Source organism: Carassius auratus, chromosome 9, assembly GCF_003368295.1.
Source record: "Carassius auratus strain Wakin chromosome 9, ASM336829v1, whole genome shotgun sequence".
Classification (NCBI taxonomy): domain Eukaryota; kingdom Metazoa; phylum Chordata; class Actinopteri; order Cypriniformes; family Cyprinidae; genus Carassius; species Carassius auratus.
Genome location: NC_039251.1, coordinates 35,091,347 through 35,104,712, shown reverse-complemented (window position 1 = coordinate 35,104,712; position 13,366 = coordinate 35,091,347). Strand labels below are relative to the sequence as shown.

The 13,366-nt window shown below is 42.4% G+C and overlaps 1 protein-coding gene across 4 annotated transcripts; it reads right to left on the bottom strand.

Annotated features, from left to right (window-relative positions):
• Window positions 1-607: 607 nt before the first annotated feature.
• On the bottom strand, window positions 608-12,447 carry rrp1 (ribosomal RNA processing 1). Of its 4 annotated transcripts, none has more exons than XM_026272716.1 (16): window positions 12,230-12,447; window positions 11,552-11,631; window positions 10,806-10,863; window positions 9,624-9,709; window positions 9,477-9,538; window positions 9,129-9,258; window positions 8,767-8,831; window positions 8,408-8,592; window positions 8,225-8,292; window positions 7,967-8,064; window positions 7,845-7,864; window positions 7,625-7,762; window positions 6,710-7,434; window positions 2,124-2,246; window positions 1,883-1,949; window positions 608-1,421 (listed from the first exon to the last, which is right to left on the bottom strand). In XM_026272716.1, the coding sequence occupies exons 1-16, from the start codon at window positions 12,354-12,356 to the stop codon at window positions 1,267-1,269; spliced, it is 2,187 nt and encodes a 728-aa protein (XP_026128501.1). In that variant the 5' UTR covers window positions 12,357-12,447; the 3' UTR covers window positions 608-1,266. The 4 variants fall into 4 exon arrangements, with proteins under 4 accessions (XP_026128501.1, XP_026128502.1, XP_026128503.1 ...); XM_026272717.1 differs by having other exon boundaries at window positions 6,710-7,431; window positions 12,230-12,446; XM_026272718.1 differs by having other exon boundaries at window positions 2,124-2,231; window positions 12,230-12,445.
• Window positions 12,448-13,366: the final 919 nt, after the last annotated feature.

Here is a 13,366-nt window from a genome sequence, read left to right as displayed (position 1 = left end):
ATGAAAAATGTTCATTTTGTGTTCAGATTAGCCATAAGATTTTTTATTTTTTTATACCATTCCAAAAAAATCTGGAAATATTTTATATATATATATATATATATATATATATTCAACAGAAGTCTGGTAATAATTGTGAATTAACATCCAAAGGCTATATCTTATATATTGAATCAAAACATGTATGTCAATTCTATGAAGAATTGATATTAATGTAGATACCATTTTATTCACTAAAGAGCTGAAGTTACTTGAAAATTGAATGGGTATGTTTTTTTTTGTTTTTTTTAAGTATTATTGTTTTATTTATTATGTAAATGTAATGTAAGCCCATGAAGTCTTGTTAAAGTTGTACGCTATGTCCTTAAAGTCTAATAAAAAAAAATAAAACCTCCTCAAATCCACAAAGTAAATGGCATTTCAGTTTTCAGTAGGTCGTGTCTTATTCCCCAGGGTGCTATGCTGGCCCTCGTCCCGTACAGGACACAAGCTTTGATTCATGTGAGATCCCACCAGAGATGATCCCAAAGTCTAGAAGAACCTCTACCTCCAGATACAGGACCCTGATTTCAGCCATTCTCCAGTAAGGGATTTGGACAAGGCACTCTTTTATAAGCTGAAGACATTAATTAGGAGGGGTTTATTCAGATATATCACATTTATATATTTCACATCTGGAACAGAGGAATACAAACGTGTTTAGCATGTACGGTTTTCTGTATCACATGTACACACATCTGAAAAATAATCCTAAAATAGAAAACAAGTGATGAAACAACAACTATTGGATTGTTTCATTGAATACCTAATAAAAAAGATAAGAAATGATTGCAAGATCAAATGTATGATGGTTTCTAGGAGTCATTTTCTCTGGGTTTGACTCGTCTCTCAGACACAGAACATGTGGATCAGGTCTTCACTGCTTCCTGTGACCTACGGACTAAGATGACCTCTGGCAGATAAATGGACAAACTGGGATAAGTGGAGATGGCTGATAAACTGAACACTTGAGCTCTGTCCTCAAACACAAGCACTGTCTTCAGGACTGATCTTCTTCTGACTCGGTTCACTCCATACAGCCCTTGTTCAGAGCTTCCTGAAACCTTGAATGATCCAAATATTCTTTAAAAAGGACACCTTGAAATATTGCAACTCTCATTCTGCATGTCTGTAAAAAGTCAACACTTCAAAAGTGAATATAAAACATCTCTTTATGCATCGCTTCCACAGACCAAATTCACAGAGAACAAGATGTGAAGCTTTATTTTAAAAGAAATCTGCAGCCATGGCTCTCTTCCTGAGCGCAGGGGATGAGGTGGGAGACTTCAGCACCCCAGACTTCGGTGTCCTCTTGGGGTCAAAGGGCACGGCAGACTGTCGGGCAGGACTCAGCAGCGAGCTTTGGTCCGTCTTTCTGAACTCTGACGGGAGAGAGAGGAAAGCAGATTAGTTCCTGGCACATAAGCTCTCAGTAAGAAGTTAAATGATTTCATTCTGTGTCATTCAGTGAGAGATGGATGGACCGTCTCCAGCGGTCTGTTATCAGCGGTCATATAATAACACAGCACTAGACAGAGCGATTAATGAATCAGAGCTGAAGAATGAATGAGGAGCAGTAGTTCTGCTCTGAGAGGGCCGGTGTGGAGCGGTAAAACACTCAGTATCCTCATCTTCAGCGTAGTGACATTGTTCAGACATGAGGCCTGTCCTCAGAGTCACACTCAGAAGAACTTCACTCCTCAAAAGGGACTAATGAGAAGAACACGTCTGGGACCCACTGATCTGAGGTATATATATATTAGACCTAACTCTAGTGTCTGTTATGCCTTCATTGGTCTAATTATAATCAGCAGCACATTTTCACAACAAGACACATACATACCCATCGTTTTATTATTCTTGAGGCCAAATGTAACTTTCTTCATTTCAGATTTTGAAGCTGGCAAAACCTGGAGAAAAATAAAAAATAAAAAGATTGAGTTTAAGCAACACACACACACGCACACCCCCCCCCCAGGTCTGAGTCCTAGTGACATCACTACTCTCTCTTCAGCACAGCTGTGAGCTTGTACCTCGTGTGTGTGTGTGTGTGTGTGTGTGTGTCCTGCAGTGTGAGTTTGTACCTTCTTACTGGCCACGTGTGTGTGTCCTGCAGCTTTACAGAAGATGGGTGTGGGAGCTCTCTTCTGTCGGAGAACAAACTCTTTCACCTTCACATCTTCTTCAGCTTCCTGCTGACAGAAAGCCTAACAGCTCAGTGACACTGCGATCTGTTTTTGACAGTGAACAGCACTTCCATATGTGCTCCTTATTCATTTGTCTTATTGCCTGTGCATAATTTCTAGTGGTGGACCGATATATTGACTGATGTGACATTTTTTTAAATATAGGCAGATACGTTTTTCTGCTTGGCTAAGGCTTTTATATTATTAGTAATAGAAAGCCAAACATTATAATACTTTCTTGTTTGAAAGATTGCAGATATGCAACAAATCTTTGAATGACTGATGAACATCTGATTTCACAGAGCTTGTAAACGCAGTGTAATCCAGCTGTGAGATCTTGTGAAGTGTGTATCAGCATGATCTCCTGTTCTCTGTCTGAACTCAATGATTTAAACCAGGGCTATTCAGCTGGAAGAACGCGGGCCAATCATCCCCTTCATCCGGCCTGTCAGACGAGTACTTGCAGATCGGATACATGCCTTCAATCGTGTTTGCACTCATTAAGTTAGTTTGTCCACTAGGTGGCAACACTGGCCCGGGCCAGCCGGAAAAGATCAGAAAGAGACAACAGCTTTCCCATGGCCAGGGGTTGTTTTGAAGCAACCTGGCAACCATCACAATCTACTGGAGAACACAACAATAGATGACAGTGTTGACAAGAGCTTGTTTGAAGGAGTTATGAGATATCCACAACCTTAGTTTAAAACGAGTATAAAGACAGTGTTATCCGTCATAGCACAGAAATAACACAGACTGGATGAAGGGGATTATCAAATGCAGTATAGTTTGAAAGTCTGTGCATTCGGCTGAACGTATGCTGGCTAGCGACAAAAACACACACAAGTCAAAATACACAGTTTTAGCAAGTGATTTTTTTTTAAACATGGCCTTAAATGAGTTAAAGTCCAAAATATTGGTAAAGAGCAGGGAGAAAACCTGACATGTGTCAGAAATACCTCACGCACGTCAGATTTTAAAGAGACAGCGCTGCTTTTAAAGTGAATCTTGCTGAAGTCTGTCATTGATGGAAATCACAGAGACGACTAAGAGAAATCACTCGACTGTTCTAGTCGCCATTTAACTTTTGTTGCTTAAGAAAGTTTAATCTATATAGTTTATGCATAAACAATTTATAGTTTATGTAAGGAGTGTTTTATATTCAATTAAAGTCGTTTTATGTTTCAGACCCTAGATAAATGTTAAAAAAGTTCCCTAAATAATTATACTGTAATGTTGAATGGCTATAATTAATGGCTAAATTTGAGATGAAGATGCATATAATAGAGACATCATCAGCAGTATTATCAAAAAATGTGTTCCCTTTCAAAAGAACTTCGAACTGCGTCCTCTAGGGGTCGCTATGGGGAACACCTCGTCGTGACCCGTGTCTGAAGCATACATTGAAAAAACACCAACTTGTTGGCCGGCGACAGCCTCCGACGTCACTACCGGCACAACTATAAACAAGCACCGGGAGAACACGTCATTATCATCTTCTTCACTGACTGTTCTGTTTGTAGTGTGGATCAGAAAGAACCGGTAAGAGCGATCTTTCTCTGTTTATCATGGCGACAACTAGCAAGCGTTTAGACGATGTGTGCATCCGTGTCGGCGTTATTTGTCACCCGATGACACAAGCGATCTTTGCGTCATTCGTTTGGGTGAAGAGCACGCACGCGATGTCTTTGAGGAGGAAAACCTTTTGACCATAACCCTCCAGCTCAGGTGAGCCTTTTTATTTGTGCATGATCGCCATACAGAGATTAAAAAGAAATGAAAGATTCCGTTTTCTTCTTGCATCCACCGGTTTCGGCATGAAAGTAATCTGCCGGCATTGAGGTGATGCACGAAAGCGGCTAGGAGGGAATGCCCCCTGTAGAAAGAGCTAAAAAATTTTATAAATAATTTATAAATAATTTAATCTCCCTCCTTGCCATCTAAGCCCCTTCAGAAAATCATCTTGCGTAAATGGCAAGGCATACGCAGTAGCAGGTCAGGCTGTGGCTTTATTACACACAATGCTGGTGCTTCAAGCATATCAGACTGATCTGCTCAGAGACCTGGATAGAGACGAGGGCCTTTTTCCGATCAGGTAGCTGAGCTGCGCCGCACCACGGATCTCTCTCCGTGCTACCAAGCAGGCTGCCTCCACCATGGGCAGGACTATGGCGGCAATGGTGGCAGCGGAGAGACATCTGTGGATGAACAGACATCTGGAGGAAAAAAATGCTTTCTGCTCAATGCTCAGGTTTGGCCTTCTGAACTTTCCGTTATTTCCGTTGAGACGGCGATTTGAGAAGTTCAGGGAGACGAAGGCGCACTCTGCTGCTTTCAGATCCTCCGTTCCACGAAGGTCCAGGTCTGAGCCCAAACAACATAGGGGTCCTGGCCAGTCTCGATCTGAGGATCAAAGATGGGCACAGAAGGCTAGTGTCACAACTCGCGCTCCTCCCCCACCTGCGGGCAGGGGATAGAGGAATCGTGGGTCACGAGGAGGTAAGCAGAACCTAAGGGTGATCTAGACGAGGCAGCATTCTCGTCCGAATCAGAGTGATACCAAGGTATCTACTCGTTCCCTTTGGGGATTTTTAACTTCTGCTTTTATCCTCCCATTCCTAATTCCCCTGTAACCACCAGCTCTCCACCTGATCGAGGTTAGGTGGAAACCTCTCGCATAACAGTCTCCTATACTGGACCTATGATGTTTTTATGGTTCTATGTTCATAGCAACCACCTGACTGAAGGTCCAGACTAAAAGGAGGTGCCCCTTGAGCAGGGCTCCAGCGCAGGAGGGTGGGTGAGTGAATGTAACCCTCTCTGTATATACTTATGTGTATTTAATTGCTGGTGGTTACGTGTCTACTAATAAACTCATGTTCCGGTATTAGGCGTCTGAGATCACAGGTTTCTGAGGGAGCCTCCTTGATCATCAGGCCTGGCACAGCACTGCAGGGAATTTCATGGATGTCCGGCAAGGTCACACTGATGGGTCTCCTGGCCGCTTAGGGGTGCTGTCGCATCTAGCAGGAAGTGGAGGTGGCAGTTACAGAAGTCTTCTTGTATATGCTGCCTCAGCTGATGCTCCCCTCGCCCGAGGTTTGTAAAATTTGAGATTGCCTCTCCTTGCACTTCTGCGATGCTTAGGAACCTTAAAGTACACACGCTAAGCTCTGTGTACTTTCTCAAAACCACATGGTGGTCAGTGTGCACGTGAACACTTTCCGCACTTTCTAAAATCCACGTAAATGGTAAGTGTGCACGCAAGACTCTGCAAACTTTCTGAAATCCTGTATAGTAAGGGTTACGCGCTCAGCTTCATTCCCTTTCCTGAGATGATTAGACCTTGGTTCTTTGTGCTCCATTCAGCCAGTGTGTATTTGTTTATACAAATCTTCCCTCAACATGAGGGGCTATTTGGGTGATTCTCGTGGTAGTTTAGCAGCGCTCCCCTTTTTCCAAAAAAGGTCGCCTATGAGGACGCTACTCTGAGCCCGGAGTTCTCCTCTCATATGAGACTGAGTTCTCGGTTTTTTCCCCAGAGTGCTCCAGCATTATTTCCACAGATTGAGTTGATGACTCTCAATAATACTGTTTCGAGACGAACCATTCCATCTATGAGCTGCTCTATCAGAGTGCCACGAGAGCCCCTCTCTTAAAGCGCTTTGAGTGCCTAGAAAAGCGCTATATAAATGTAAGGAATTATTATTATTATTATTTGAAAAGAGATGTCATTAAATATTTAAAATATAAAAATTTGATGTTGTTTCTGCATTCATTTGGGGGTTCAGTGTGAAATGATGACAATATATTATTGATCAATTTGTCATGATTAATTACAGAAAATGTGATTAATTAGAGTAGTTTAATTTAATTAATTTTTTGATTGACAACACAAATGTTAACCCTTCATAGACATTGCCGTTGGTAACATTATTGCATTTAATTTTAATACATTATTTTATTATTTTTATAACATTCTGGTGCTGCAAGATGTTTTTCAACTCCGTGGGTTGAAGCGACCGCAATAATGCAATTTTTACCCCAGAATGCAGTACCATATTTTTCGGACTATAAGTCGCACTGGACTATAAGTCACATTTATTTAGAACCAAGAGAAAACATTACCGTCTCCAGCCGCGAGAGGGCGCTCTGTTTTCAGTGTAATGTACAGGAACACTGAGCAGCATAGAGCGCCCTCTGGCGGCTGGAGACGGTAATGATTTCTCTTGGTTCATGACTCTTAGTTAATTTATCTTGGTTCACGTCAAATTAATTTTGATAAATAAGTCGCACCTGACTATAAGTCGCAGGACCAGCCAAACTATGAAAATAAGTGTGACTTATAGTCTGGAAAATACGGTAAATAAACATTTGTTGTGAAAACCTGGCAACCCTGTTCTTTTGCACAGAACCATGATCTGTTCAAACAAGAAATCTGATATCGGCCACATTTAAAACAACTATAAAAACGAATTCAGACTTACGGTGATGGTCTTGTGTCTCTTGACTCTGGTCTGCTCCGTGTGTCCGTTCAGCTGTGCAGGCTTGACCTCGTCCTCCATCGCCCTCCTCTTCCTCTCTGCTCTGACCCGCACAGATGATGGTTTCTGCTTGATCTTCTTGGTTCTCAATGGTCCTTCTGTGGGGACCGTCTCCGCGTCTCCATTGGTCTCTGTCTCTGGAAGGTCTGAGACCACGTCCTTCTGTTTTCTCTTCTTCACTGGTGTTTTTGGAGAGGCTTTAGCGGAGTGTGTCTGGGTCTGTGATGCTGTGGACACATCTACAGCTGGGACGTCCGAGACAGAGCCGGTCACCTCACATTCTGCTCCTTTTGCCTTTTTCTTCAGTTTCTGCTTCTTCTTCTGCGGTCCAGCGGTCACGATCTCTGCTGATGTAATGCTGATGTCCATCTGTGAGCAGTGATCTGTTTCCTCTGCTGTTTCACAGGTCTTCCCTGAAACCGTCCTCTTCCTCCGCTGCTTCTTCTTGAGCTGAAGGGCAGGCTCTGAGCAGGAGCTCTCCTGTTGACTGTCACACACTGATGACTCCAGCTTCTCTTCTGCTGCTCCTGTGCTGTCCTGTGTCTCCGAGGGGGCGGTCTGCTGACCCTCAACACTCCTCTTCTTCTTCTTCTTGCTCTTCTTCTTCGGTGTGGTGTCCTGTGATGTGTCGGTGTGATCTGACGCAGCCGTCGACTCAGACAGATCTGCTGGAGATAAATCAACAGCTGACAAACTGGAATGAGCTTTAAACAATGTCAATAAGTGTTAAAAACATTTGAGAAATACAGACACATGATCTCGGTCCACTGCTGTCATCACATCACATTGATGCAGTGGTTTATTTTTATCCTTAAACTGATTAATGTGTTAAATAATCCAATCAATTCAAACTCAAACCTTCAGACTTCTTCAGAGACTCTTCATCTTTCATCCCCTTGTTCCTCTGTCTCCTCCTCTTCCTCTTCTTCCTGCCGTTATCATCCACGTCCTCTTCTTCAGAGGACACCTTCTCCACCTCATCCTGAGGGAACACACCTGAAGATGGGACAGAAAACAGTCGTGAGTGACCCCAGTAGAACGTGTTTAACTCAAAGCAGTCGCTGGTACGAGAGCTCACCTTCACTCAGGTCTCGGAAACTTCACCCCACAGAGAAAGAGAAGATCAGACGCGTTAGATTACATCCAGCAGACACTTTAATCAGCTTCACTGTCTGCACCAGTCATTTCATCAACACTTACATCTTCACAAACTTGTAAATCTTGGATCTGTTGAAGCTCTGTATATTCGAGTGACTGGCCATCGCAAAAAGACTGTCAGCTATTGCCCCGTAGTCGAACTGGACAAGACAAATAACACACACACAGAGAAACATTAGCACTAGTCTCGATCTCTCTAAACAGGAGTCTCTGATGATCTGTTCATGCTACTCTACTGTAAACTTATCCAACAGCTTTCTGCATTTCAGAACATTAGACAGCAAGAGAAACTGCACACACCTGAAGAACAGGTCCACATGTGTCTTCATCATCAGCATCTTCTGAGAGAGCATCCTCTTCCTCACAGTCTGACACCAACAACACAACATCACATTTACTCTCAATCTATTGTTATTATAACAGACAGTAGACGTGACCAGGACACCTTCAGATAGAGCATTATCCTCCCGTTATCGCGTGTACCTGTAGGTTTGTGTGAGAGGGCTGTGGTCTCGGTCTCGTCCGTGTGCTGCTGCTCTTCAGACTCGTCGCTGGAGTCCAGTTCTGCGCTCTGACCCATCTCTCTCTGCAGATCCTGGATGGCGAAGGGAACCTGATCCACGATGGTGTTGAAGATGTTGCTGCCGATGGCCTTCAGCAGGACACGACTGAGGAGCAGACATGAACACCTGATGTGTGTGTGTGTGTGTGTGTCCCTCAACTCTTAATTACTGCTCAAGTATAGTAACCCTGAGGTATTCAGTAGAGTTAGCGGGAGAGAACTGCTCAAACACTCAAGGGTAATCTCAACTATCATCTGAGTGAAGCGGTGGAGGTCTTACTCTTTGGTTTTGGCCACAGTCTTGAAGAAAGGCTCAATAAAGGTCTGGTTCTGCTCCGCTGTCAGCTGGAAGATCACACACACACACACATGAGGATTACTAGAGTATCACGAGCCCTGTGTTATACTGGAGTTAGATCAGTAATGACTAGCTGATAGACAAACAGGACTGTGACGGTTAGATCAAATCTAAAACATCTTAAACTGTGTTCTGAAGATGAATGGGATCCATGTCTGGATCAGAGTGACAGGTCTTCATCTAAACGCCTCAGTCCATCTGGATGTGATATAATCTCAAACACAGTGTGTATTGACTGACACGGACCACAGAAGAGGAGAGCATGTACAGACGAGTGTGTTCACCTCAGCCGAGCCGACCAGGGCCAGCTCAGTCATGTACAGGTCCAGCACGTGAAGGACGAGTCCGGCCGGAGCCACACTGGAGCTGTGCAGGAGCTGAGCAGAGAAGAGCTGGAGAAACTGTGTGACCAGCCTGCAGGAGGAGGTCAGGGTCAGAGGTCACGGGGTCACACTAACACAACACTTCTGACCGAACCATGAAGCTTCTGTTCTGAACTCAAAATGTCCATCGTGTGGAGAATCTCTTGTGTATTCAGTCAATTAACACATCTCCACAGACGCTGAAGCTCTGGCTGACTGTGCCAGACACACACCGCACACACACACACACACACACACACACACAGTTACCTGGACTCCCACTGCTGTCTCTTCAGCATCTCAAACACTTCTCGGAAGACGAAGCGCACCAGCTAACAGAGAACAGAAAGACAAGGCTGTGATTTATAATAGCGCATGTACATTAGTGCTCGGGTACAGTCAGAGTCCAGGACTGACCTGGTAGAATTTGTCCATCCGCAGTCTGTCGATGCCGTTCCACTCTCTCTTCATGGTCAGAAGAAACGTCTTCAAATACAGGAACTCTGCGGATCACATTCAGATAAGAGCAGATGTTAGGATCAGGCTTGTGCTCCACACACAACTGCTTTAAAACATAGGCTCCACATGCTCAGTCCTATCAAACCTATACCTTGAGCTATTTTTAGGTTAATTTAGGTTTATTTTACTACCTTATGTCCTAAAAAAATAAAATAAATTACATTAATAATAATAATAATCACAGTCTTGAAGAAATAACATCTTGTTGCAACATTTGACAAAAATCAAGATTAAACATATTTGGTCAAAATCCCAAGTTATAAACGATGAAGTGCTTTGCAGGTTATTTAAGACAGTATTATCTGACTACACTGCAACGCTAACCAAAAAATGTTTGCCCATTCCCACACCTCTGACCTCAAATATATAAAAATAAATAAACAGTCTAAAAGGGTAATATTTTAAGTAAAGAGAACACTACACAAAACAGACTGAAACGACCAGGGGCCAGTTGCATGAACTTCTCCACCAGGTTAAGACTTTCAGAACTAGTTTGATCAGCTAGCAGCGGGCTTACTCTTCCAGTACAAATTTAATCTAACTTTTAAAAACTGCATTTAAAAGTTATGATCAAAAAATTAGATGACCTCCAAAACAGTCTTACAGTTTATCCAAATGGCTCCAGTTCTTTATTTACAGTTTCTCCCATTATAACGAGATCCTTCAGAAGACACATGCAAGCCACTGTATGACAGAACTCACACGGCTTCTGTCCTTCGTGTGTGTGTGTGTGTGTGTGTGTGTGTGTGTGTGCACGCGCATATAGCAATAAAATTTAAGTGAAACATTTTAAAAATACAACGTGTTAAAATGACACACAATGTCAGAGGAAACATAGAGTCTGTAAATATTGCGGCACATAACTTTGGTTAGTTATTTCTGAAGAGGTATTATGATGCCCCTGATGAATACATTCAATAATTCATTACACACCAAGCTTCAGGTGAAGCCAAACTCTCCTGTTCATCTCTAACAGAAAGATACTTGTGTTCCTCTAGTTCACATTTACACACTCGTTTGAGAAGTTGTACAACGCTGCAGATGAATGTTCTTGTGCTGGAGCTGTACATGTGAACTTACGGCTGTCCAGCGTCCGGAAGCTGTGGAGGAGCCTGGAGATCTTTGTGGACAGTTCCTCCTAAAGTCCCAAACACACACACACACACACACACACACACACACACACACAGTCCGGTTACTGAGAGCACAGCAGGAGAGAGAGAGAGTGTGTAACTGAGTGTGAGAGTGTGTGAGAATGAGTGAGTCCGCGTGTGAGAGAGTGTATGCAAGTGAAAGTGTGTGTATAGTATGTGTGTGAGTGGGAGAGAGAGTGAGTGTGCAGTATGTGTGTGAGTGTTAGGGTGATTGTGCGTGCGAGAGTCAGTGCAGCACAAAAACGAACCAAAACTCTGCATAGGCTACTTGTTGCACAGGTTTTATTCATTTTCTTAATTTATTATTTAAGTAAAAATATATTTCTCGTAGAGGCCTATTTATTAGTTTGTATATGTCTCTTAGCTTTACTATGTTTTTCTCCGCTCGCAGAAGCGCTGCAGGTGCGTGATGTGATAAGAAAAACACGTGAATCCTCATGTTCTGTTGTTTAATGATTTCTATGCATGTAAAATTAATCCACGGGAAACAAATGTTAGTATTTTTAACAGGTCAATTCTAATTTAAAATAAACTTGTCGGTTAACGTTAATAATCAATTAACGAGCATCAGTTGTTGGTTAGGAAAAATAACCGATATGAACATCCCTAGTGAGTAGTGTGTGTGTGAGTGTAATGTTTATGAGTTTGTGTGTGTATCTGTGTGTTCTTCACCTGCAGCAGTGGCTTGTCCTGCATCCACATGCAGTAGAACAGACCCTTCCAGATCTTCAGCAGCTCTTCCTCACTGAATCCTGACACACACACACACACACACACACACACACACCATGATGCTGCTGCTGCCTCCTGATGCTACACAGCAGAGCACCCCTGTACATCCTCCTTCAGGTTTAAGATCATCTTATGATTGTCTCAGTGCTGGAGCTCTTAAAGTCTGACCCATGACATCTTGAGTCCCTGCGCTTGGGAAGGGTTCCCTCTCCTGAAGACATCACGTGTTGTACTACACCACTGAGTTCTCTCATTATAAACCAGCAGCTTTAACAGCTCAGATGATGAAGGTCTTTGAGAGACCGGTTTTACTGAGCATCTACTGTGTGATCAACTGGAGCCCGCTTACAAAACTGCTGTTAGGGTGGATGATGCATTATTGATCTATATTCAGATGTCCAGACTTCAGGTAACACACACTGTTAGAGTTACATGTGTCTTCTTCTAGTGGATTCAACACTATCCAGCCTGCATTACTCCACAACACACACTACAGACGAGACATGTGCCATTATGACATTATGAGTGGTTTTAAAGAACAACACCAATAACGTGTCACAGGTAGAGTTATAACAGGGTAACTTCACATGAGCTAGAGCACGTGTTGTGTTTCATTACCTTCTGCTCTCTCTGAGCGCGCAATGATGTACTTCCTCAGCTTCACCAGGGCTTTGCTCCTCACGGGCTTCTCGTTAGACGCGAGTTTCTGAGCGAAAATTATCTCTGCTTCTTGAGTCGATGCCATTGCTGCTGTTCTTCACGTGCTGCTCGTCCTCACACGCGTAAACGCCGACACGCGTCGCAGCTAGTCGCCGGCGCACGCCGATGACGTCACAGACAGATCCGGGCTACGCCAGAAATCAGTTTTAGACTTTACTTTTAATGCAAAAATGTATTATAGTAAATGTATATAGTGTTTTTTTCATAGACTAGTATGTTGAATATGAATAAAATATTTTCAAGAAAAAAAAAAAAGATCAGTTTTAGACTTCCGAATTTTATAAATTCTTTAGGGAAGATTTGAGGGAACTATTATTTCAAGCCTTTCTCGAATGTATCCAAAATAATTAACTATCTTCAACTATGAAACAAGGTCTAATTACTCTTGTCCCCAAACCGGGTAAAGATGCACGACATAGATCATCTTCGCCCCATCACTTTACTCTACTGTGATTATAAAATTATAGCGCATATATTTTCCAGTAGGCTAAAGAAAAATATAAATCAAATAATCAGTGAATCACAGTCTGGTTTTATAAAAGGTAGGTCAATACATAATAACATCAGACTGGTTTCAGATATTTTAGATTATCGTGAATATATTGAGGATGATGGCTATATTCTCTTTTTGGATTTTAAAAAGGCATTTGACACGATCGAACATAATTTCATATTTCAACTCCCTCGAAAAAATGTGGTTTTGGCATGAAATGTATTTCTTTTATAAAAAATATTATATAAAGACATCAATAGTTCTATATCCCATTCATTTTGAACATCCCAGAGATTCAACATTTCACGAGGAATAAGACAAGGATGTTCCATTTCCCCTTTTCTATTTATCTTGGCAGTAGAAATGCTTGCTATCTTGATAGATAAAAATAGCAACTTTGATAGACTCAGTGTATTTGGAAGACAAATTGGTATAAGTCAATCAGAATCAGAAAGAGCTTTATTGCCAAGTATGCTTGCGCATACAAGGAATTTGTTTTAGTGACATAAGCTTCCAGTACACAGAGACAACAACACACAGAA